The sequence below is a fragment of the Gracilinanus agilis genome, chromosome 2 (assembly GCF_016433145.1).
Source record: "Gracilinanus agilis isolate LMUSP501 chromosome 2, AgileGrace, whole genome shotgun sequence".
NCBI classification, from domain to species: domain Eukaryota; kingdom Metazoa; phylum Chordata; class Mammalia; order Didelphimorphia; family Didelphidae; genus Gracilinanus; species Gracilinanus agilis.
Window position 1 is genome coordinate 169,400,949 of NC_058131.1, and position 27,379 is coordinate 169,428,327.

Here is a 27,379-nt window from a genome sequence, read left to right on the forward strand (position 1 = left end):
CCATCCCCCAAGTGTATTAAACACCTGGAGGATGAGACATCTGAGGCTACAGACATGCTTTCAGAACACCCTGGGCACCACCAGCCCTGCCAAAGCACATCCAGCCCCACCAAACAATGGAGGCTGTACCCCCTTGGATGGCCTTCCCCCAACCAAGGGAAAAAAGAACTATAAGAGATTTGCCTTGGGCTAACTCAGGCTGTGATTTAGCCTCTACCTCTCTTGCTATTCTGTGATCCTTTGCCTCCTTCCATTTTTGTCCATTATTCCATATTGTTAAGTAGTAGCACAGTTAATAAGCCAGGGAAGAAAGAGAACCAGTATTATTATTGATAAGGTCCTACCCACTGTCCATGTGGCCTTCACAAGCAGATCCTTTAGTAGAAAAATAGCAGTACCCTCACAGGGTCAGAACAAAATTATTCTTCAGGCATGCTAGTTTTTGCTTTATTTCCCCAAGAACCTCTTAACCTGTATACCATACCCTACAATGCATAGAGACAGCCTTGATTACTTCTCATATGGATGACTCTTTATTGCAGCAAATTAAGACTTTGCAAGATATAGTTTGAAAATCATCCCACTATTTAAATACCTAGAGGGGTCAGCTGGGTAGGCTCAGTGGATTGAGAGTCAGGCCTAGAGATGGGAGGTCCTGGGTTCAAATCTGGCCTCAGACACTTCCCAGCTGTGTGACCCTGGGCAAGTCACTTGACCCCCATTGCCCACCCTTACCACTCTTCTGCCTTGGAGCCAATACACAGTATTGACTCCAAGATGGAAGGTAAGGTTCTTTAAAATAAATAAATAAATAAAATAGATACCTGAATTATGGAAATTTTATGACAGATGTACCCACAACTAGAGACCAACATAAACCAGAAATGACTTCAGAATGTCCTGACAAGACTTGTGTTTTATGTTTGTCTTGTAACTATGAGCCTATGGTATATGTTGTCTATGTGCACTGGAAAGTCTCAGAAAAAAAAAAGGTTCTTTGTATCTTTGGTTCTCTCTTTTTTACCTCTTCTGGAAGGGTGGGGGAGACAAATCAAAGGCTGTTTAGAAAATTCAGAAAACAATATTATGGCATTTTTGAGTTTCCTAAACCTTAATTAAGTAAAAGAAATCTTACTCTTTTCTCCTATTAAAGCAAGAGTCAAATAAACAAATCTGTCAAACATTTCTCCCTTCTGTTTCTTGCTGACCACAGGGAAAGGAAAGTAGATATGAAATGACAAGAAAAGGGATAATCTGATCTTGCAATTGGATAATACTTATAAGTTAACATATATATATATGTACACACACACACACATATATATATATAACAATGAAATGGAATGAAATGATAATATATATGATTATATATATATATATATATATAAATAATGAAATTTGGAAAATAATCTAGAAAAACCAGTCTAACAGCTTTCAGCCACTACCTGAAAACAAGATCTCAGATCTGCTTAGGAAGTTCTGTGACCAGTCAGGTGTGAATTTGTTCCAACCTAATTTGTCTTCATAGATGCTGGCTACTTTAAGGCACAGGAATATTCTATAAAGTATATAAATGGATACGAATGTAGTACCAACATTTAGAAGAAGATTATAATATTAAAAAGATTTGGGTTAATTTAAACATTACAGGAGAAAGATTATTGGAATTAAAATTGAAATGGAACCTGTACTAAAGTTTGGAAATATTAGAATTGCTGGATTTTTAACAAATTTATTTTATATTGACTGTTACCAAACTGTAACATTCTGAGACTTGCAATTTGAAAAAACCTCAAACCTTAAAGCTTTATGATCACTTGAGTGAAAAAGTTTATTAAACCAACTAAGCATTTTCCTCTCCTCTCAGTATAGAAACAAATGGGAGTCAGAGCTATCATTAATCAAGGTGCCAAAATTATTAACCCTTTTTCTAATGCAATAAAAATGAGAGGAAATACATGAATTGGGAATAAATAGCCAGATAATTAAGCATGTTCAGTGAGTGCTAAAACTCAGAAAGGACTGGAAAAATATTAGAAAGAAAATTAGTAATCATAATCTAGAAAAACAAACAAAAACCCCCTTACATATTTTCCATTAACAGTAACTTTTGATTTATATGAACAGTCACTATCTTTGCAGAACAAAAAGCTTATTCAAGCTAAACAATAAAATTGGATTACATTTCCAAATTAAGTCCTTTTCACAGCACCAATACCAATCCCTGTGAGTAGACAGAGACTGGACCATGAGAGAATCCTCTATGCTGCCCTTTCCTCAGCAGGAAGTAGTCTGAAAGAGCCAAAATCATCACATGAATCCCTGGCACACTCATGGCCCTCTCTCTAAAAATTCCAGCTAGATAATCCATTTTAGTTTAAACATTAGAACACACATTTTAAAAAAAAGGGGGGGGGAATGCCACACTATATTAATAACAACACTATGGTTGAAAGGAACAAGAAACATCACCTGACCCAAACCTATCAATCTTTTACAGAATCATAACATAGGGATTGAAGTTTCTGCTTTTACTTACACAGGAAATGAACAAACTTAGACTTATACCGAACCAGAGCAACAGACAGATGCATTAGAGTATGGAGAACACAAATAACCACCCTGAGGACCCAACTCACAAAACTCATGACTTGGGGACAAGCCAAAAGAACAGTTCCTGTTAATAAGTGGCTGCCTCACCCTTTGTGTTATCCCCAGCCCAACTATTCCAGGGGACCCTATCCAACATTATTGTTCAGCTACTTTGGGAAATGTAACTTATTACTATGTAAAGGCTTATGTTTTCTAGAAGACTGTTCTCCTGAAACAACCCCCATTTGTCATATTCCTAACCTTTGGTACTCAGACAAATTTTTGAAATTTGTCCAAAATTGTCTGAATTTGTCTGAAATTTAAAAATGTCTGAAATAAGGGTCTCAACTTACCCTTATTTCACTAGAAGATGGCGCAGCATAATCAACCTACACTTATCTCATACCTCAAAGGACTTGGCATAAAAACTTTAAATCAAACATTTATTTTTGATTTGATTAGGAAGGAAAGAAACATAACAGACCCCAGCATAATATCCCATAATAGAAACAGAAGAATGAAATTATTCTTATTAGCATGAACACTTAGAAATTGTGTAATTACATTACAATTTGAACCCCAGAATTACAATTCTCAGCATCCCATGTAGCCCCGCCCCTCCCTCTCCTCCCTCCCTCCCTCCCCCTTATCTCTCTCTCTCTCTCTCTCTCTCTCTCTCTCTCTCTCTCTCTCTCTCTCCCTGTAATCACGTTTGGTGCAGGTGCTGTGAGCTGAGCAGGCAGGAGAACTTATTCATGTGGTCTTATTTTTGTTAGATAACTAGGTTTTATACTTCTATTTCCTTTTTATTCCTTCTACTTCAAGTGATTATTAATAAACTTTGTAAAAATTATTACTTAGAGTATTAGACATTTACTTAAATCTTACAAAATTAAACAAATTTGATTTATAATATGAGAGAAATTAATATTTGCTTGGCAAATGGAACAAAGAGCTGAACATTTCAACAAAGAATTGAACATTTTAAAAAATTGGATATTTCTACAAAACAAATCAGGTTATTAGAATAACTCTCTCTAAGCTGTGACAGATGATATATGACAGATCATATAAGGTAAAAGGACTTTTAAAATTTCAACTAAAACTATAGCAAGCCCACAAACAACTATGGCTGAGAGGAAAATAGCCTTAATGGAAAAGGCAATCTCAGTCCAAATCTGAGATAGGGCCCTCCTGATTTATGGCTATTATCCCCGAGTAAAAATTATGAACAATCTCAGTTCCTAAGCTGAAAGCCACGGAGACACACAAAACTCTTTTTCTCTACCAGCCTTTTCTCTATGACAAAATCACTGTGATCAGCTCAAACAGCATACTCTAATAATAACCTTAATAAAACAGAAACTTCTAAGTTCCATTCCCATGCAAACAGATTTGCCAAACAAGCAGAATTAATAACTAGCAGAGTTAGCCTTTTCAGCCTTTTATACAAATCATGCATTTACTTACTTCATTTTTTAAAGTGAAAAGGGAGGAATTGATGAGAACCCTGAGTGGAAGATCCAAAGATCCTCAGCTAGAAAGTCCCAGGTCACATTTCCCCAACTTTTCTCTTTCCCTATCTAAGGTATGTTTGTATCCCATATCCCTGGAAACTCTAGCAAGAAGATACCATCTAACAAATGTTTTCATACAACTTATGGATAGCCCCAGATCCTCCAATTCCCATATGAGATATATCTGATAAATAACTATCATGAGAGGTTGCATTGTTCTCTGTTAACCATTACCTGTTACCATATAAATATTGTCTATTACCATGCACATGGGAAGAAACCCCAAACTGGTTATAAAAGTCCTCACTACTTCCAAAAAAGTTGCCATTGATTGCCATCAGCATCTCTGGTTGCCCTGATTTCATCTTTCTTATAATCTTTACCATCTTCCTACCCCAATGAGGACTTCATGGACTCTTGTAGGACCCCCAGATATCAGCAGGGTATATCACTGGTTGACCCTTGTCGCTTACAATCTCACATGAGGAGGAACATTAAAGTCACGGTATTCAGTGGAGGGGAAAATGGGAAGGGGGACAATGGCAGGCAATGAATCACACCCATCAGTCTAAAATGACAAAAGGGCAAAATGGCAAATATTAGAAGGGATATGAAAAAGTGAGAACACTAGTACACTGGTGGAACCATGAACTGGTTCAACCATTTTGGAGAGCAATTCAGAATTATGCCCAGAGAACTATAAAACTATATATATCCTTAGACTTAGCAATGCCATTGCTGGGTCTATTTCCCAAGGAGATCAGTGGAAAAGGAAAAGAATCCATATATTCAAAAATATTTAAAGCAGCTCTCTTATTGATGGCAAAGAACTGGAAATAAAAGGGATATTCGTCAACTTGGTATATGATTGTGATGGAATACTATTTAGCCCAGAAGAAAAGATGAGCAGGTTAATTTAAAAAAAAAACACTTGGAAAGAATTATGTGAGATAATGACGAGTGAAATGCATAGAACCAAGAGAGCAAAATATACAGCTACAGATTTAATACTTGAAGAATAACTAGTGAACGTTTACCTCTAAAGAATAATCTGAGAAGTAGAAATACAAAAGAAATAATCTATATATACAAATCTGTTTGCTAGATAATGCCTTCTATGATGTCATATAAGGCAAAAGGACTTTTAAAATCTGGAAGGGTAGGGAGGGGCTGAGATACATGGAAATAAATTCTATTAATAAAAAAGCAACAAAAAGTATGCTTTGATCTGCATTCAGACTCTCTGGAGGTGGATAATATTTTTCATCATATCTTTTTGAGTTTTTCTTAACCATTGTACTGCTCAAAATAGCTAAGTCATTTATAGCTGATCATCATACAGTACTGCTGTTACTGTGCTGAAAATTGTCCTGATTCTACTCACTTCACTTTGCATCAGCTCTTATGAATCTTCCTAGGTTTTCCAGAAACCATCCTGCTTGTCATTTCTTACAGCACAATAGTATTCAATTACAATCATATACTACAACTTGTTCACCCATTTCCCCAACTGTTGGGCATTCCTTCAATTTCCTATTCTTTGCCAACACAAAAAGAGCTGGTATAAATATATTTGTACATATATTTTGATTATATTAAATTTAAAAGGTTTTGTGCAACCAAGCTTAGAAGGGAAACAACAAATTGGGAAAAAATTTTGTAACAAATTTCTCTGATAAAAGTCTCATTTCTCAAATATATAAAGAATAAAGTAAAATACATAAGAAACAAAGTCATTCTCCAATTGACAACTGGTCAAAGGATATGAATAAGCAGTTTTCAGAGGAAGAAATCAAAGCTATCAATAATCATATGAAAAAAGTTCTAAATCCCCCTGGATTAGAGAAATGCAAATTAAACCAGCTCTGGGGTACAACCTCATCCCTATCAGAATGGCCAATATGGCAGTAAAGGAAAATTATAAATGTTGGAGTGGATGTGGCAAAATTGGGACATTAATGAATAGCTGGTGGGGTTGTGAACTGGTCCAACCAATCTGGAGGACAATTTGGAATTAAGCCCAAGGGATTATAAAACAAAGCATACCCTTTGATCCAGCAATATGACTACTAGGTCTATATACCAAAGAGATCTAAAAAGGTGTGTGTGTGTGGGGGGGGGAGGCTGCTCGTACATAAATACTTCTAGCTGCTCTTTTTGTGGCAGCAAAGAATTAGAAACTGAAGTGATATGTATCAATTGGGAAACAGCTGAACAAATTGTAGTATAGGATGGTGATGGAATGCTATTGTGCTATAAAGAATGATGAACAGGATGATTTCAGAAAGAGTTAGACCTACATGTTGACTTGCCTCACTTTCCAATTGTGAAATTCTGCCTTTTAAACTGTTATTTTCTTGCCAGATCTCTTCCATCTTTCTCATCTTCTCAGATTTGAACTCTTCAATAGCTTGTGGCCAGTTTTCATTATTTTGGGAAGGTTTGGATATGATTACTTGTTTGTTCTCCTCTGCTGTTTGCTCTTTTGTCTGTATTTTATCTGTGTAAAAGTTGTCGAGTGTTACAGATTTCTTCTTAATGATCTTTCTCTTTTGGGATTCTTGTTTCTGGTTTGCCGTTGTTAGTCCTGCACCCTCTCAGATTTATCCTCACACCAACGGTCTGTTTGCGCTCTTTAGGCTCCTGAAGTCTCAGGTCTAGTTGTTCTCAGGGTCAAGCCTCCTGGTGGTCCCCTTGCTTGTTCCTCTGTCTGAGGCTCCTTTAACAGTCTCAGGGCGCTGCTTCCACAGTTATACACCCCTCCGCACTGGGTCCCCACTGTAATGCAAGGTGGCTAACAGAAACTTTTTGCTTCTGTAATTCCTAACGGTCACAAAAAGTCAGTTAAACATCTTAGAATGTTCAGAAAGTCATTTAGAACTTAAAGCTATAAATAGAGGTGAAGTTCCAACTGACGAGGCTTTTGCCTTCTGACTTTCGCTGTGGCTGGAAGCTTTTGCTTTGGCCTTTTGGCTTTGGCCTAATTGCTTCAGCCTTGGCCTGTGCTTATTTTGTTTGGGGAAATTTGGACTTATCTCATTTCTCTGGACCTCTCCCTGATCTCCCTTCTCCATCCCTCCCTTCCCTGATTTTCCTTTGGGTTCTGGTTGGAAGGGAGGGCTTGATGGTTGAACATTGTGGGTTTTACTGTCTTTAGATAATTAGAGTATCCTCAAATAAGTTACCCCTAGTTTAATGATTTGATAAAGACTTTACTTAAAAGGCAGTCAAATCTTCCTGACTGGGAGAGCCGGACTCTCTGTCTAACCTCTCCGCGACCTATCCCCCACCCTCACCCCTCTCCCTACCAGCAGTTAGAAAATCCTGAGCCCCCTCCCGGGTTCTGACTGACCCTGGTATTAATAAATCCCCTTGTTACCTATTCAAACCCTCTGGTGAGTCATTGTGTCGAAAATTAAGACAAGGGCTCAAGGGGAAAGGAATCATTTTTCTTTTATACCTTGAGAAAACTCGGGCATCCATCTTGGCAGGAAGTACCTCCCCGAGACTTCCTCCAGCCATCAGTTTGACTGGCAGGGAGGGGCCCTCTCAACTCCTCCCAAAAGAGACTGGAGAAACTGACAAGAGAAACCCTCCAGTCAAGCCTAAACGTTTCTTACTGGGCCTAGTTTCCTCCCTGTATTCTCTGTCTCAAGCCTCTGGGAATAAACCTGTTTGAGCTGCCCTCTCCTACATACCCCATTTCCTTATTCTCCTATAAATCTTCCTGTACCTTCTTTCCTCCTCCAATCACCGTATAATCCCCTATATTCCCTTTTATCCTTCCTCACACCCACCTACTCAGCTTATTTACTTTATTTTTTGATAACACCACTCAAGGTCCACTCCTGCGCTCAGGGTCCATGGTTGCAAGAGACTGCACTTGAGCCTGCGCTCAGGGTCTGTGTTCAAAATCTGCACGTTCTTTAGTCTCTTGGGGTCTTAAGTCTTGCTGCTCTCAGGAACAGGCCCTGGTGACCCCAGGTAGCTGCCAAGAACTTAATGGGTCCCCCAAGCTTGCTCCAGCTCTTGTGCACTGCCTTTGGCACTGTAGGTGGTGTGGGGTGGGGGAGGGGGTTGCTCAGCTCGCGTTTTAGTTAGAGCTGTTTCACCCCCTTATAGCATGGAAATGCCCTGATCCCATGTACCTTCAACACTGCGCCCTATTGTGTAGTCCCTTTGTTCCTCTGGATTTGTTTTTATGTCTTTTCGAGGAGTCCTATATGTTTCAATTAGGAGAGGTTAAGTAGCTGCTTTTTACTCTGCCGCCATCTTAACCTGGAACCTCAACACTCAATACAGTCATTTTGAAGTGACACCAAGGTTAAAAACCTTGCTTGACTTTGGCTACCATACAGCCTGCAGGCCAGGGGAGTCTAATGTATCTCCAGAGCACTAATTCCATGTCATTACAATACTAGATTAAGAGACTATAACAAAGTTCATTTGGAATAACAAAAGATCAAGAATATCAAGATAAATAATGAAAAAAAATGTGAAGGAAGGGGGCCTAGCAGTAACAGATATTAAACTATACTATAAAGCAGCTGTCATCAAAACAATATGGTACTGGCTAAGAGATAGAGAGGAGGATCAGTGGAATAGACTTGGGGTAAGTGACATCAGCAAGACAGTGTATGATAAACCCAAAGAGTCCAACTTTTGGGACATGAATCCACTATTTGACAAAAACTGCTGGGAAAATTGGAAAACAATATGGGAGAGATTAGGTCTAGATCAACATCTCACACCCTACACCAACATAAATTCAGAATGGGTGAATGACTTGAATATAAAGAAAGGAACTATAAGTAAATTAAGTGAACACAGAATAGTATACCTGTCAGAGCTATGGGAAAGGGAAAATTTTAAAACCAAGCAAGAGTTAGAGAAAATTACAAAATGTAAAATAAATAATTTTGATTATACAAACAAAAGCAATGCAACCAAAATCAGAAGGGAAATAACAAACTGGGAAGAAATTTTTATAATAAAAAATATGACAGAGGTCTAATTACTCAAATATACAAGGAGCTAAATCAATTGTATAAAAATCAAGCCATTCCCCAACTGGTAAATGGGCAAGAGACATGAATAGGAAATTTTCAGATAATGAAATCAAAAGTATCAATAAGCACATGAAGAAGTGTTCTAAATCTCTAATAATTAGAGAAATGCAAATCAAAACAACTCTGAGGTATCACCTCACACCTAGCAGATTGGCTAAAGAAGGGGAGAGTAATGAATGCTGGAGGGGATGTGGCAAAATTGGGACATTAATGTATTACTGGTGGAGGTGTGAACTGATCCAACCATTCTGGCTGGCAATTTGGAACTATGCTCAAAGGGCTATAAAAGAATGCCTGCCCTTTGATCCAGCCATACCATTGCTGGGTTTGTACTCCAAAGAGATCACAGATAAACAGACTTGTATGAAAATATTTATAGCTGTGCTTTTTGTGGTGGCAAAAAACTGAAAAAGGAGGGTATGTCCTTCAATTGTGGAATGGCTGAACAAATTGTGGTATATGCTGATGATGGAATACTATTGTGCTCAAAGGAATAATAAACTGGAGGAATTCCATGTGAACTGGAAAGACCTCCAGGAATTGATGCAGAGAGAAAGGAGCAGAGCCAGAAGAACATTGTACACAGAGACTGATATACTATGGTAAAATTGAATGTAATGGACTTCTGTACCAGCAGCAATGCAATGACCCAGGACAGCTCCGAAGGATTTATGGTAAAGAACGCTACCCACATTCAGAGGAAGAACTACAGGAGTGGAAACACAAAAGAAAAGCAGCTGCTTAAACACATTGGAAATAGGTCTTGATCAATGACACATGTTAAAACCAGTGGAAATGCGCATAGGCCATGGGGGGAGGGGAGGGCGAGGGGTGAAGGGGAAAGTAGGAGCATGAATTATGTAACCATGTTAACTTTTCTAAAAAATTAATATTAACAAATGTTAAAAAAAAAAAGACCTACATGAACTAATGCAGAATGAAATAAGGAGAACCAGGAAAACACGGTATACAGTAACAGCAATATTACAGAATGATCAAATGTGATACTTTGCTATTATCAGCAATAAAATGACCCGGGACACTTCTGAGAGACTTATGACAAAGAATGTTATCCATAGCTAGAGAAAGAACTGTTGGAAGTCAGAATGCAGATGAAAACATGATTTTTCACTTGTTTATTTGGGCATATGTTGAGGGATTTTGATTTGATAAGATTATTTATTTACAAAAATGAGCAATATGGAAATATGTTTTGCATGATAATACATGTATAACCCAGAAAAAAATTTTAAATTTTAAAAAAAGAGGATGATCAGCCCTCAATAGAAAGTCCATCTGAATTCTAATTGCCTTAATAATGAATTTCTTAAGTGTTGCATCTATCATCTTCCCATTTGTGGAAGTAATCATTTTAAACTTATTAAGGTCCTACAGATTTCTCACACATGCTTACCTTTTTTAATTTTTCTCTGGAGTCCTGTTTGAATTTCAGATTTTCTATTCAGTCTTTATCTTTTCATCAGAAATGTCTGTAAGCATATTATTTCATTAACTATCTAATTCCCCCAAAACCCCAGAACTATTCTTGGTTCTTCTGGGTACCAAGGTTTTTCAAATTAAAATGTTGTTATATTAGATCTAATTTTATTTGTGTGAAAAGTGTTTTGTAATTGTGTTCATATAATTCCGGCATTTGTCTTGGCAAATATATTTGTTATATTAAAATACCCAAGTAACTAACTACCTCTCTTCTTTCCCTCCCCAAAGGCATAATTTGACAAAAAAGATATTTGTGTGTGTTACACACACACACACACACACACACACACACACACACACACATCTTGCTTATTTCTATTTATTAATTCTTTCTTTGGAATTGACCAATAATGGTCTCTTGGTTCTCCTTGTTTCACTCTTCATAATTTCATTTAAGTCTTTTCATGTTTTTCCAAAATTAACCTGCTCTTCACTTCTTAAGTTTCAGTAGTATTGCCTCATAATCATATGGCACAACTTGCTTAACCATCTCCCAGTTGATGGACATATCTTCAATTCACAGTTCTTTGCTGGTACAAAGAGAGCTGCTATAAATATTTCAGAATATATAGGTTCTTTTCCTTTTTCTCTGATCACCTTAGAAAATAAAACTAATAGTGATATTGCTTGGTCAAAAGGTATACACAGTTTTATAACTTCTCGCATAATTCCAGATTGCTCTACAACATGGTTGTTTTATCTCACAGTTCCATCAACAGTCTTTTAGGTCTCCCCATTTGTCCACATTCCCTCCAACTTTGTCCTTTGACATTTAATCCAATCTGATAGGATATCACAGAGTTGTTTTGACTGGCATTTCTCTAATTGGTAATGATTTAAAGCATTTTTTCCATATAATTATATATGGCTTTGATTTCTTGGTTCAAAAAGTCTCTGCATATCTTTTGATAGTTATCAACTAGAGAATAGCTTTATTCCTATAAATTTGACCAAGTTCTCTATATATTCTAGATATGAAACACCCATGAAAAACAGTCTATAAAGATTTTTCCCAACCTACTGCTTTCCTTCTAATCTTTGCTACATTTGTTTTATTTGTACAAAACCTTTTTAATTTAATGAATTCAAAATTATCCATTTTACATCACAGAATGCTTTATATTTCTTATTTATTCATGAATTCTTCTATTCAAAAATGTAAGTAATAAATTCTCTGTTAATTGATAAGTAATATATTCTCTGTTCTTCTGATTTGCTTATGATATCTCCCTTTATGCCTAGGTCATGAATTCATTTTGATCTTATCTTGGAAAATTGTTTAAGACATTGGTCTATATCTAGTCTCTTCCCAATTGCTTTCCAGTTTTCCTAAGAATTTTGACTAGTGAATTTTTATCTCTAAAATTTGGATATTTATTTTTGTCATATATAAGTTTATTATAATCTTTTACAACTGTTTGTTGTATTTTCAGTTCCACTTTTCTATTTCTTAGCCAGTACCAGATAATTTTGATAATTACTGCTTTATAATAGTTTAAATTTCAGTACTGCTAGACCTCCTTCCTTTACGTTTCCCCCACTAATCCTTTGATATTCTTGACCTTTTGTTTTTCCAAATGAATTCTGTTATTACTTTTTCTTGTACAACAAAATTAATTTTTTAGTAATTTAACTGGATAGGTTTTTCTTGGTTACAAGACTTTGCTTAATGGAATATCATATTCCAAGTCCTTGCTTCTCTATAATTGTTATTTTTATATCTTGTGTGACCTTGACAGTGGTTTTATGGTACTTGAATCATTTCTTTATAGCTGCTTGTAGTATTTTCTCCTCAGCCTGGGTTTTCTAACACGTGTCTATAATATTTTGGGAGTTTTCATTTTGGGATTCTTTCAATTTCTACTTTGCCTTCTGGGTCTAAGATATTTGGAGAATTTTCCTTTATAATGTTTTTCAGTATGCCAAGCCTTTTTCTGATCATGATTTCTAAGTAGTCCAATGATTCTTAAGTTATCTCACTTCAATCTATTTTCTAAGCATTTTTCCTATGAAATAGTTCATTTATATTTTATTTTTTCAGCCTTATGATTTTGCTTTATTATTTCAAGATGTGTCAGAAAGTCATTAGCTTGGCTAATTCTAATTTTTAAAGAGTTATTGTCTTCAGTGATGCTTTATCTTTTTACCATTTGACCAATTCTGATTTCTAAGGAATTGTTTTCTCTCATATTTTTTGTTCCTCCTTTACCAGAGTGTTAATTCTATTTTCATAATTTTCTTTCATAGCTCTCATTTCTTTCCCCAATTTTTCCTCTACTATTCATTTGATTTTTTAATATTTTATGCTCTATTATTTTATCTCCTTTAACTCTTCAATAAATTCTTATTGAACTTGTGTCTATCCTGCATTGTTTTTTAAGTCTTTGCTTCTAGATATTTTCCGTCTCCTTCCAAGTTTGCATCTTGAACTTCACTGTCACCAAAGAATTTATTTTATGATAGGTTCTTTTTGGTTGTTGTTTATTGATTTTTCAGTTCATTCCTTGACTTTGCACCTCATGTTAGAGTTGGGGTCCACTCACCTGTAAGACTGCTGGCCTGAGATTCTCTATCTGAACCTGGAGGCCTCATGGGTTTTTTTGGAGTGGTGTGATCTGGGAAGAGGTCTAGTCATTGACTTCCTGATCTGTGCTCTGGTTCTTACTTAAGTTGGACCTTGTTCTCTTGTGACCATGTCCACTCTTCTCCATCCTGGAACTGCACCACAGAGTTGGGTAACAGTCTAAAGAGCTACCAAATGGCACTGGATCCTGATCCAAGTGCTAACATAGGGGTCCTTTGCAATCTCTTTCTGACCAGGTGTTTAGTTTACCCTTACTGGGATTTGAGTTTCCTAGTACTTGTGATGCTGCTGCTTCTAAGGCCCACTGCTGCACCACTTCCACCACAACATACTCCTGGAAACTCCCCACCAGAGTGTTCTCAGACCTCACTGTCTTGTTAAGCTGCCCTGGGCCAAAACAATGACTTATTGTTGACTTTTGCCAGTTTTTCCAATTCTGAATTCAATCTGGGGTGAAGTTTGGAAATTTCTGCCATCTTTACTCTTTCATCTAATTTAATTTATAAAAACATTTTAAACTCATGCTCCATCACTTCCAGGAATCCTAGTTCTAGTTGAATTTATTCTGCTTTAAGAGTTTCCTCGAAGATATTTTGAAATCATTCTTTTCTAATTTTGTATCTTGAGAATCCTTGTCACCACAAGAGATTTTTAATGGTGGGATTCTTTTTCTGTTTGCTCCTTCTTCCAGCCTATTTCCTGAATTCAAGCTTTATTTCAGAACCTTGCTTCATGTATAACTATAAGGAATGTCTAAACTGGTCCTTCTTGATTTCTTAGGGTGCTAATTGTTGTATTATATTCTAGGATCTCAGAGGTAGCTCTTAATGGGTTTTTTCAATTTTTTTTATTTAGAATATTTTTCCATGGTAACATGATTCATGATTCCTCCCTCTCCCCCCTTCCCACTCCTGGAGCTGACAAGTAATTCCACTGGGTTATACATGTATCGTTATTCAAAATCTATTTCCATGTTATTTATATTTGTAGTAGAGTGATCTTTTAACATCAGAACCCTAATCATGTCCATATTGAGCTACATGATCGATTATATGGTTTTCTTCTGCATTTCTGTTCCCACAGTTCTTTCTCTGGATGTGAATAGTGCTCTCTCCCAAGTTCCTCAGAATTGTCCTGGATCATTGCATTGCTGCTAATAGAGAAGTTCATTACGTTCGATTGTGCCACAGCATATTGGTCTCTGTGTATAATGTTCTCCTGGTTCTTCTCCTTTCACTCTGCATCAATTTCTGGAAGTTGTTCCAGTTTGCATGGATTTCTTCCAGTTCATTATCCCTTTCAGCACAATAGTATTCCATTACCAACAGATATCAGAGTTTGTTCAGCCATTCCCCAATCAATGAACACCCCTTCATTTTCTAATTTTTTGCCATCCCAAAGAGCTTGGCTATAAATATTTTTGTACAAGTATTTTTCCTTATTATCTCTTTGGGGTACAAACCCAGCAGTGGTATGGCTGGGTCAAAGGACATAGATTCTTTTAAAGCCCTTTACACATAATTCCAGATTGTCCTCCAGAATGGTTGGACCAATTCACAACTCCACCAGCAGTGTATCAGTGTCCCAGTTTTGCTGCATCCCCTCCAACTCTTAATGGAGCTTTTCAAGTTCTCTAAGTGGTCTGATCTAGGATCAGTAAGATCACTAGGATACCCATAGGCACCATCTCGAATTTAAGATTTCCAAAACTCCACCCCTCCTCCAAATTTTTTTTCTTTCTAAGGCATCATTATCTTTCTAGTTGCCTCAGCATATAATCACCATATCATTTACTATTCACTCAGCCACAACTCTAATTCTGGCCCTTAAAGCCTCTTGCCTGAAGTAATGAAATAGCTTTCTAATCAGTTTTATTGCCAGTCTCTCCCTCTCTGATCCATATCCAAACAGCTAAAAATTAACATTCCTAAGTCATAGGCCTAATCATATCACACTCTCACTCTTGAATCTTCAGTAGCTCTAACATAAAATAAAAGTTTTCAGGTTAATTCTTAAAGCTCTGAACAACTTGGCTCCAATTTACTTTTATACCTTTATCTCATCACATATTTTATGTTCTAAGTGAACTAACCTATTTGATGTTCACCAAACTCAGCTTTCCTCTTCCTAATTCTAAACTTTCAAACAAGTAATATCCTATAAATAGAATATACTTCTTCACTTCTACTTTTAGAGTTTTTTCAAGGATCTTTCAAGTATCTTTCAAGGATCAGTTACTACACAAAGTCTTTCCTAATAACCCCCATGCCCCACCGCCATTTAGTAGTGGCTCCATTCCTCCTGAAATTACTTATTGTTTGCATGGGAAAGTATTTTTTTTCAGTTTATTGGAAAATATGACTTGGGGTCAAGAAACCCAAGGCATATCAACTATACAGGAGCCATCTATATTTTAAGAAATCATCAATATTTTAAGAAAGCAATAAAAAGCTGCTGGACAATTTGAGGACAACCCTGAGGGAGGTTATCTTGGTGTTCCCCTCAAAATGATGGCAGCAGATATATGGAGTGTTTCATATTCTGAAAGGAATGGTTTCCAGTTTTGATCTCCTATCTATGATACCCCTATGTAGCAAATAGTGTGCTTTCAGCTTTGTGTCAAGGGATTCAGGAAATGGGGAGTGTTTTTCCCTTACTCTTAAATTTGCTCTACATAAAATATAGACTCAACTTGCTAATTTGTGTCTAGATTCTGGATGTTCATTTCCATTTTGAGTGTTTTTCAAAGTTTAAATGTCATTATCCCAGTAGGTTACAAAGTTAAAAATTAAGTGATTTAACCCTGTTATATTAATGCACATTTATGAAAAGTATTTTTAAAATGTTTAGCCCTTATTAACTAGCCTAACCATTCTGTGATACAGTTTGGAACTATTCTCCAAAAGCTATCATAAAAAGCTTGGCCTGGACACTAAATTAAGCCAGATTATTCCAAGAGTATTTAAGTATTAAAGTATAAGAACAGAAAATTTTTGAAAAGAAGTTTGATATTTCTGACACACTATTTTTACAACATACTTCAGCATATAGATACCACAATAGAAAGAACAGCCAATGTGGAGTGTCCTTGGGTATTAAAGCATCTGCCAACCAGAAGATCAGAGTGCTCTAGTCAGCAAACCAACCTCAATAAGAAATTTATAGGCTCCAAATGCCTTAATATCTAAATTCATAATGGAAACATTTTCTGAGCTTCAAAAATATATATACAGTAAGGCAAGAGTGCTGGGAAATTTCAGTACCTTTATACCAGTTTTGGATAAGTCTAACAGAAAAATAAATAAATAAAAGGGAAAATCGAGAACTGAATATACTTCTGGAGAAATTAGAGTTAAAAGACTTAGGGCATCTTCTAAATGTGAAAGTAAATGAATATGCATATTTCTATCACATGGAACTTTTAACAAAAACTGTCTATGTACAATGGTAAGAAGATACAGCAAACAAATGTGAAAAAGTAGAAATAGTCAATATATCTTTTATAGATTTTAATGTAATTATAAATTAGTTCAAGGATCACAAAAAAGTTTTACAGACCCAAATGGAAACTTAACAGTAATCTCTTAAATATTGGAACAAAGAACAAATCACAGAAACAATTAATAACTATGTAAAAGAAAACTATAATGATGAAATAACACACCAAAATTTCTGGGAACCAATGAGAGAGACCAGAGGGAGAAAACCATATCCTTATAATCATGCATTATTATTTTATAATATTATTACATATTACTTCATCATAATCCTATTGTGGGATATAAAATAGAGGTTTTTCAAGGATTTCTAATGAAAATGCCAGAGGTGAACAGAATCTCTAAGACATAAGTAAGAAAGTCAAGAGAAACCTAAAAAGGTAAATACATTAAATAAATTAAAAGGAATTATAGAAGTTTATAATATAATAGGTAAAAAGAAACCAGTGTCCACTCAGAAACCTAAAATCTTCAAGGGGCACACAACCAGTTAAATAAAAGACAAAACAAGAGCCCAGGTAAGATATTGCTCTATTCTGATGATTTAAGTAAAAAAAGAAAAAGAATAGAAAAGGGAATAAAATAGGGAAGTATGAAGGAGGAAAGGTATAGATTATTATTTTATATAATTTATGGAAAAAAGAGTGTAGAAACAAGGAAGATGAATAGAAGAAGCATAAGTCACACAAACCTCACTTTTGTCTCAACTAGATGAGGAAGAATTAAACATACACTACGATAAAGAATTTGACGTAGAAAGAAGTCAAACTCGATAGAGATCAAACATGAAGAAAAAGTGGAGAAAAGCTTTACAAATTAGGCAGAAAACCAAAATAAACCCAACAACTATAAAAACATAATTGCAAAACATTTTTCACACAAAGAAAGTCAGACCTAAACAATTGAAAAAACATTAATTGCTCATGGAAAAGCCACGCCAATATAATTAAAATGACAATATATTAGTGTCCTAATTTTCCCAAATTCCTTCCAAAATTTACCATTTTCTTTTTTGGTCATATTAACCATTCTGATAGGTGTGAGGTGGTATTTCAGAGTTGTTTAAATTTGCATTTCTCTAATCAATAGTAATTTGGAGCATTTATTCATATGACTAGATACTTTAAATTTCCTCCTCTATGTATTTCATGAAAGCACTAGTATAGCCTATATCATACTATTTACCAACTTGGGTGGTGGGTAAGGAGGAAGACATAAAATCTGAATCATAAAATGTCAGAAAACACTTGTCATAAATTGTTTCTACATGAAATTGAAAAAGTAAATAAAAAGGAAGAAAAGGGCAGAAAAATGGAAGGATTAAATATAAGGAAAATAATATCTAACTCTCGAGAGTAAGTTGTAAAGAGAGACTGAAAGGGAAAGAAATAAAGGGCATAAAAATCTGAGATTGGGTTCTGACTCAGAAGAAAAAAGAAACAGTTTAATGAAAATATTGCTTAGGCATGCTTAATTTCCCTCTTGTTCCTTTCAAATTTGCAAAGAGCCAGTCAGGGGACAAAGAGAGAAAGAAGATATGAGGAGAGAATGGAGGGAAATAACGTTGACTAATAAGCATTATATTGAATGTTAATGGGATGAACTTACTTATAAAATGAGAAAAGATAAACAAAATGAGATAGAAACCAGAATCCAACCGTACATTTCTTATGAAACTTTCTTGTAACAGATTCACATAGTTAAATAAAAGGGACTGGCCCAGAATTTATTATGGTTCATGTGAATCAGAAAAGCAAAGGTAGAAATCATGGTATCAGATAAGGCAACAATAAAAACAAAACATGACTAAAAGAGAAAAGCAGGGAAACTGCATTGTGATTAAATGCATCAGATATAGTGAATTTATAGTAATACTAAATATACATGCATAAAAATGACAAGGCATGTAAAATCATAATAGAAAGTAAATTAATTTCCTGGAACCATCAATAAATCCAGAAAACCTGAAAACCTCAATGTACTTCTTTCAGGCTATTAAAAAAAATCACAAAAAGATAAATAAAAAAGATGTTAAGGATCTGAATTAATCAAGTTTTTCATTTTTCATTTAAAACCTAACAAATGCAGAGAAGCAGAAATATAAAGAGTATTTCTTACTAAAAAAATTAGAGGTATCCCTTCTATGTTGTAATTCCCTATTACGCTTTTGCTATATTGTAGGTCAGCATAAGAAATTAAATAGGAATTTTGAGGGAATTTTGTGGAAGCCATAGATGACACACAAAGGTCAAGGATAAATGATCTTAGCAATCCAAAGTTTGATAAATCCGAAGACCCCAGCTTTTAGAATTAAAACTCAATTAATGAAAAAAAAACTTCTGAGAAACCTGAAAAGAGTATGACAAAAATTAGGCATACACCAAACTCTCACACCCTATTCTAAGATAAGGTCAAAATGAGTATATGATTTAAACATAAGAAGTGATATTATAAGCAAATTAGGGGAGCACAGAATAGTTTACCAGTCAGTTCTATAGAGAAGGGAAGAATTTATGACAAGAGACAGAGAACATTATAAGATGTAAAATGAATAATTTTGATTATATCAGTTTATAAAGTTTTTGTACAAATTAAATTAATGTAACCTAGATTAGAAGGGGAACATCAAACTGGGAAAAAATTTTATAACAAATTTCTCTGATAAAGATCTCATTCCTCAAATATGTAGAGAATTAAATCAAATTCATAAAAATACAAGTCATGTTCCAATTGACAAATGGTCAAAGGATATGAATAAGCAGTTTTCAGAAGAATAAAAGCTATCAATAATCATATGAAAAAATGTTCTAAATCCCTCTTTATTAAAGAAATGCAAATTAAAACCACTCTGAGGTACCACCTCACACCTACTACATTGGCCAATATTACAATAAAAGAAAGTGCTAAATGTTGGAAAGGAGGTGGCAAAATTGGTACACTAATGCATTGTTGGTGGAGTTGTGAACTGATTCAACCAAATTGCCAGAGGGTAATTTGGAATCATGTCTAAAAGGCTATAAAACAATGCCTACCCTTTGATCTAGTACTGCCACTACTAGGTTAATATCCCAAAGAGATTTTTTAAAAGGAGAAAAAGACCTACTTATACAAAAATATTTATAGTAGCTCCTTTTGCGGTGGTAAAGAATTGCAAATTGAGGAGACATCTACCAACTGGGAGAATGGCTGAACAAATTCCGGTATATGATGGTGATGGAATACTATTGTGCTCTAAGAAATGATGAACAGGATGATTTCAAAATGAACTGGAAAAGACCTACATGAGCTGATGCAGATGAAATGAACAGAACTAGGAGATCATTATACACATTAACAGCAATATTGTGGAAAGATCAAATGTGATAGACTTTGCTACTAACAGCAATAAAATGATCCAGAATAATTCTAAGGGCTTAGGGCAAAGAATGCTATCCACCTCCAGAGAAATAACTATAGGGAGTCAGAATGCAAATCAAAGCATTCAATTTTTCACTTCAGTTTATTTGGGTTTTGGTTTTGAGGTTTTGGTTCTATATGATTTGTCTGTTACAAAAATGAATAATATGGAAATAAGTTTTGCATGATAATACATGTATAACTCAGATGAAATTGCTTGTCAGCTCTGAGAGGGAAGAGAATAGGGAGGGAAGGAGACAATTTGGAACATATAACTTTAGAAAACTTATGTAGAAATTTGTTAGTATGTGTAATAGGTAGAAAAAAATCTTTAGAAATAAAAAAAAGAATGAAGTACTTAGGGATAGGAAGGAGATTTTTGCCCTTCTTCCAGTCCTTAGCTTTGTTTATGGAAAATAATAATCACTCTATAATAACTGTTGACATGCACCATATTCAATGATTTGGTTTTACTAAAGAAAGCGATATTCATAATGTGTAAGACTTCATTTTTTAAACCCTTACCTTCTATCTTATAATCAATACTATGTATTGCTCTAAGACAGAAGAGCACTAAGGACTAGGCAATTCAGGTTAAGTGACCTACCAAGGGTCACACAGATAGAAAGTATCTGAGGTCAGGTTTAAATATAGGTTGTTAATAGTCTAAAAACCTTTGGAATCTCCCATTTGTTAATCCTATGTTTCCAGCATAGTTTTTGCTATCTTCCCCATGTCCATCTTTTCATTAAGGTTACCAAATAGCAAAGTAAATGTTGACTTTATTTATATATATAAAAATTTATATATATAAATATATATAATAACTTATATATATTTATATATATTTATTTATGTACATAAACAAATTGTTTATAGACTTTTTTTAGAATAGATGATGGTGCATAAGAGGCAACTGTTTTGAGAATATTCTATTTGCTTATACTCATCATGAGAGCTGCAACAAGGCAAAGGAACCAGTATTCCAAGAAACAATGTTTCTTGTCCTTTGGTATATAATAAAAAGAGCTACAAAATTCTCATTTCTCTAAGAAGAAACTATGTCATCCTTCCACTTCACTGCAACTTCATTGTTTTCTAGTGATCCTATAATCCAAGGATATCATGTTTCTGTTTTTCTAGTAATGTAAAAAGTCATTGATATTTGAACAAATATCATACTTTAGGAATACCAACTATTGATTTAATATTTGTGGGTAGAATTGGAATGCTCTGATTTTAAGTAATATTTATTCTCTTTCCTCTCTCATTATCTCTGTAGAAACAGAATGGGGGCAGGGAGAAATACAGGACTGAGTTGCTTTCTCTTTTTATCTGCTTCATAAGTCTCCATGATCTTAATGTTTATTTCTTCAGTGGTCAATCTTCTGTTCATGAGCCTCTGTTGTTCAATCATTCAGTCATGTTTGACTTTTTGTGGCTCCATAGACTATTTTTTACATGGGATTTTCATGGCAAAGAGTTTTGCCATTTCCTTCTCTAGTGGAACCCTTTTTTTTCATCAGAGCTTCCCACTATGAGTTGTGCATCATGAGTAACACTGAACATCATAGCTAATAGTTTCACAGAGCTATGTAAACCTCTCTGCTGTGGCAAGGAAGTAATCCAGGAGGAGTTTTTTAGGCAAACAGGGATGATTGATTTGCCCAAGGCAATATACCTAGTAAGTGTTGGAGGCTGGATTTAAACTCTGGTGTTCCTGTCTCCAGGATGAGCACTCATTCACTGTAATACCAAGCTGCCCCTGAGCTTTTCTCTACTTAAACCAAATGGCCCTCCATCCATCTGCCTAGGATGACTAACACCATTGGATAGCTTCTACACTCTTATAGATTGTAGTAGCACCATAGCTTGTGTTTTGCTGGGATAACCTTTGAGAATCCATAACCAGTGACAATCACAAGGAGGCATCTGAGGAGGATTTTTATATTAATAGTGAATGAGCAGATAAGTTCATCCATATGAGACTACAATATGAGGATAGTTCCTTTACCAGCTCAGATTAGCACCGTTTTTTAAAAATAACTTAGTCTTATATAGTAGCCTAGAATATATTTGACATTTTATAATGCATTATGATATACAAAGTGTTTTTATATAGCATTTCACTATTGTTCACTCATGACAACCATATAAAGGAAGGTATTTTAGGTATTATTCAAAGATGGGGGAAAGGAGGTGAAGTGATTTATTCAAAGTGATAAAGCTATCAATCAGAAAACCTCAGATTTAAATTCAAGACTTTTGAAATCTCTTTTCTGTCTCTCAATATTAAGGCAGCATTGCCATTATGTAAATATTTTGATTTTATGGACCAGAACTTTAAGTTATACTACTACATTTAAACATCTGATTCACAAAATTTATTTTAGATACTAACCAGGCTTTGCTAAATGCCCATCTTCATAACTTCCCCCTGACATGAAAACCATTTTCTTGCAATCTGGTGGTGAGTAGTGAGTATTACAATGACAGGAGTCAAAATTATTGCAACGCTAAAAAAGAAAGAAATTAGTACAATTGGTTATTATGTTAAAAATGTGTTTTTTGAAAAGGAGACATTATTCATCACATTTATTAATTCTTTAAAATTAAAGCAATTCTTAAGTTTTTAAATTAACCTCAACTTTTTCATCATAGCCAGGAAAGGGAGGGAATTAAAAAGTGGTGGAAAAGTTTAAGACAAAATGATTCACCTCTTTTAACCCAAACCTTGGAACGAAGTATATTCAGATAGTAGTAAATACTTCTGAGTGACTAACTTGTATGACTACATTAGGTAATACTCTATGTTGTGCTATTCATCAACTTAATATCTCCAAGACTTTTAAGGTTATATATTGGGTTCATTCTTATCAAGGAGGAATACCAGCCTTCTGTGGTAACAAGCAAAAAAACAAAAACAAAAACAAAAAAAAACTTTAACCATTTATATCATCCCTCAAGTCCTTAACTACAGAGAAGGTACTGGTACAGAATACACAATTAAGGCTAGGTCCAACAACCCAAAAATCACTTTGGGCAAAAACCTAAGCTGGTAAACCATAAACTGCCCAGCATAGCAGGAAGCTGTAACACTGACAGAATCAGCAAATGAATTAGGGAAAGAAAAGGGAGAAAATGAAATTACACAAAACTTCTCTCTAGAAGAAGAAAACTGTAAGAGGTTAAACATAAGCATATAAATCAACAGGGAAAATATTAACAACAGAAAGAAATATGGCCTCCAGATCTAGTAAATACTGTAAATCAAAGAAAAATGATCCAACATAATAAGATAGAAGATACCATGGAATCGAAGAACATAGAACCACAACATGAGGTTCCTGAGAGGTTCAAAAAAGAAATGAAAATTATGAATACAGAATTCATGGCCTCCACAGGAAAAATAATGACCAGAATAGAAAAACTGTAACCTGTGATGACAAATCTATGAAAGGAGATGGCAACTATGGGCTGGGTATGGTATGGGGAATAGGATGCTTGAGGAATTTATGACCAAACAAGAGATAGCAAGCATTATAGAATATAAAATGAATAATTTTGATTACATTAAAAATTTAAAACTTTTTACACAAACAAAACCAATGCCACCAAGATGAAAAGGGAAGCAGGAAACTGGGAATAAAATTTACAGCAAATTCCTCTGATAAAGGCCTCATTTCTCAAACATTGAGAACTGAATCAAATTTATAAGACTAAAAGTCATTCCTCAATTGATAAACGGTCAAAGAATATGAATTGGCAGCTTTCAGAAGAAGAAATCAAAGCTATTTATAGTCACATAAAAGTGCTCTAAATCACTACTCATTAGAGAAATGCAGATAAAAAGAATTCAGAGGTGCCACATCATACCTTTCATATTGACTAATATGACAAAAAAAAAGGAAAATGATAAAATGTTGGTGGGAATGCAGGGAAGCTGGAACACTAACACGCTACTAGTAGAGTTGTCGACTAATCCAATCATTCTAGAGAGCAATTTAGAACTTTACCCAAAGATATATAAAACTGTGCTATAAAACTCTGATCTAGAAATGTCACTATTTGGGCCTATTTGTAAAAAAAGTTTATAGCAACATTTTTTGTGGTAGCAAAGAACTGGAAATTGGGAGGCTATCCATTACCTGGGGAATGGCTGAACAACTTGTGACATATGACTGTGATGGAATACTAAAAAAGAATGCTTTCAGAAAAACCTGACTTACATGAACTGATGCAAAGTGAAGTGAATAGAACCAGGAAAACACTGTACACAATAACAACAAAATTTTATGATGATCAAATATGAATGACTTAGTTGTTCTCAGCAAAACAATTATTTTCCCCGTGGGGCTTTTTTATGTGGTCTGTATTTTCTTTTACATGAATAATGTGAAATTATGCTTTGCATGTCTGTACATGTATAACCTTTATCAAATTTCTTACCTTCTCAGTGAGATGGACAGGGGAAGGAGAGAGAGAATATGGAACTTTAAAAAATTCTAATGAATGTTAAAAATTGGTTTTACATGTAATTGGAAAAAATAAAATATTAAAAACAACATAAACAAAAATATACCACAAAACAAAAATATATATAATTAGAGGGGCAAAGAGGGGAGGAAGAGCATTTAGGTGAAGATTAACAAAGGCACAAATAAACATGGTAATGTGCACTAAAGAAAATATAGGGGAAAAAATCTAAACTCAAAAAACCACTTCTGGGCTTATAGGAGCTACATGTACTACACTCAGTTATGAACCCAGCTATGTAATTTGAGTTCAAGCCTGGTAGAGCCTGTCTCTGATGAAAGAAGATAACTTTTCCTATTCCTAGAGTAAGTCCCACAACAAGCTGCTGGAGTGGGTGGTCAGGCACTTTCCTTTCTCCTACCCCAGCCAACCAAGAGATGCACCAGCATTAATAGGTACTATAATTGAGAACCATCAAGTTTACCCAACCTAATCCATCTGCCACTATGCCACTTCCCAGTTTCCACTGTGTCCTGAAAACACTCTCAGCTAGATGCTAACCATTGTTCTTCTCCATCTCCACTTTTCCTTGTGGATCCAAGAGACAAATTCCACTCTGATCCCTAAAGCCATCACCCCCTTGGTCCGACCTCCCCATCTACTATGACTGCCAGAAGTTAGGATAGCTTTGCCACTGTGTGGAGTAAAAAGGGGTTTTTATTGGGTAGATATTAAAAGGTTGGTCGCCAGGGGACTGAATAATTATCAATCCCTAATTAAGAATAACCTCAAGTCAAAATGACTTTTATGGAAGTTTATTTATAAAAATATAATCCTCCCTAAAGAGGGTGTTGACCAACACCCAGATCAGCTCAGAATACATCATTGAGTTATGGGGTATATGAGTCAATTATCAAAAGAAAACCCAAAAAACATAAAAAGAAAAACCAATATAAGAAAAATTAAATTTTGGAGAAAATAAAAATACTCATACAACCCCATAACTCAGCCATGTATTCTGAGCTGATCTGGGTGTTGGCCTTAACCCTCTTCAGGGGAGAATGTGTTATTAATTTTCCTCAGTGGGGCGTGTATGTTTTATAATCAGAATGTCTGTATTATAATCTATAATGTAAAATTTAAATTCTTTTGAGAGTAATTTTAGGGGGGAATGTGTTATTCTCCTCAGAAGGGAATGTATGTTTTATAATCTATAATGTGAAGTTTAAATTCTTTTGAGAGTAATTTCAGGATAAGAAATTTGCCATCTCCCCAGAATCCAGACAATGAACCTGTTTGGAGAAGGCACCATGAAGATGCCTGAAGAGCCTATACTGCATCAGGAAGATTCAAAATGAACTTTGGGGTGCAGTTGATTGAACTATGGGGAGTTGAATGCATTTGTTTTGAATGCACACTCTTATGTCAAAGGGGACTTCCCCTAATTGGCTTTTTGGCAATGCACCTAGCAATCACTGGATCATTGTTTTTGTCCTCTTTTCTTTTTATCTCCAAATTTCTGTAATTTAAAAGTTAGTTATGTTTACAAGAGCTTTCGAGGAGACCAGTCTCCCTCTGCTCTTTAGGGGGGAATGTGATATTGGAAATTTGGGAGTCCTTGAACTAATTTTGAGGTCTCTGATATAAACTTCCTGTGGACATTTAGGGCTCTTTCAAACTACATTTCCCAAGAGCCAACTGGCTTCCTCTCTTGCATAATCATGTGGGCAGGAAGCATAATCACGCAGATACAAGGATAGTGAGAGACTGGATTGGTACTTCCACTTTGGTGATTTGGAGCAGAGCCAGGATGGGAGGAGGAGGTAATGGCGGGTCCTTTCAAACTAACTCTTAATATGGCACGTGGCTTCATTTCTCTAATGACTACAAATAAATCCTTTAAAACCCTAATATTTTTAAATCTATTCTTTTATATTAATTTTGTTTCTTACACCATCTATCCAGAAACTGAAATCTCCTTCATGAGTGTTTTCACAAATTAAAGTGTGAGCTCCTTGAAAGCAGGAACTGTCTTCATTTTCTTTTTTGTATTCCCATTACCAAGCACATGGTAAATATTTAATCAATGCTTTTCCATTCCATTCCTAATTCTTTGCCTTATTAAATTTCACATCTCATGTTTTGGAGAACAGTTTTACTGTAATACATGTATGGCCACCTATTTCTCCAGAGAGAATACTAGCTTCTCAAGAGTATGGTCTCTTTCATTTTTGTCTTTCTATTCCCATAGTACCTTATCATAGTACATGAATATTTTTTCAGTCAGACTTATGATGTTATCAGTGTAGGGAGCTCTCTGGTACAAAAATTCCCTTTTCCAATGCAAATAAGCACTGCTCTGCAACTTAGTCTGGAAACACAATTAGTAAGATTGTTTCCTCAGTAGTTACAGTGTATGTCTTATTGATGAGGGGAGAAGTGATCAGGCTTTCCCATCCACTTTGTCCATGATTTGGTATTGGGTTGATAATTTTGTGGTTTGTCAGTAGAAATATTTTTTTTTAAATTAAAGATATCCTATACACAGAACTTGTTTTTCTTAAGTTAAGTTTGCTAGAATGAAATTTTTTAGTGTAGGTAGTTCTTGGTCTCACAGCAAGGTATAGAAATGAGGCTTCTAACTGGGATGAAGTTCTAAATGTTTTAATGGTCTCTGCCTTTGTAGCAATACCTGCTATGCAGGTTCATGAAGTGTATAGAAGCCCAAAGCCAAGAAGATCTTGACCA

At 35.1% G+C, this 27,379-nt stretch overlaps 1 protein-coding gene across 1 annotated transcript in view; it reads right to left on the reverse strand.

The window, feature by feature from the left end:
• The window catches only part of LOC123233424 (disintegrin and metalloproteinase domain-containing protein 18-like), a 160,329-nt gene that overhangs the window by 18,121 nt on the left and 114,829 nt on the right, over positions 1-27,379 (reverse strand). The window contains exon 18 of the mRNA XM_044659537.1: positions 22,557-22,671. Coding sequence (XP_044515472.1) covers positions 22,557-22,671 — 115 coding nt within the window. The remainder of the gene's footprint in view (positions 1-22,556; positions 22,672-27,379) is intronic.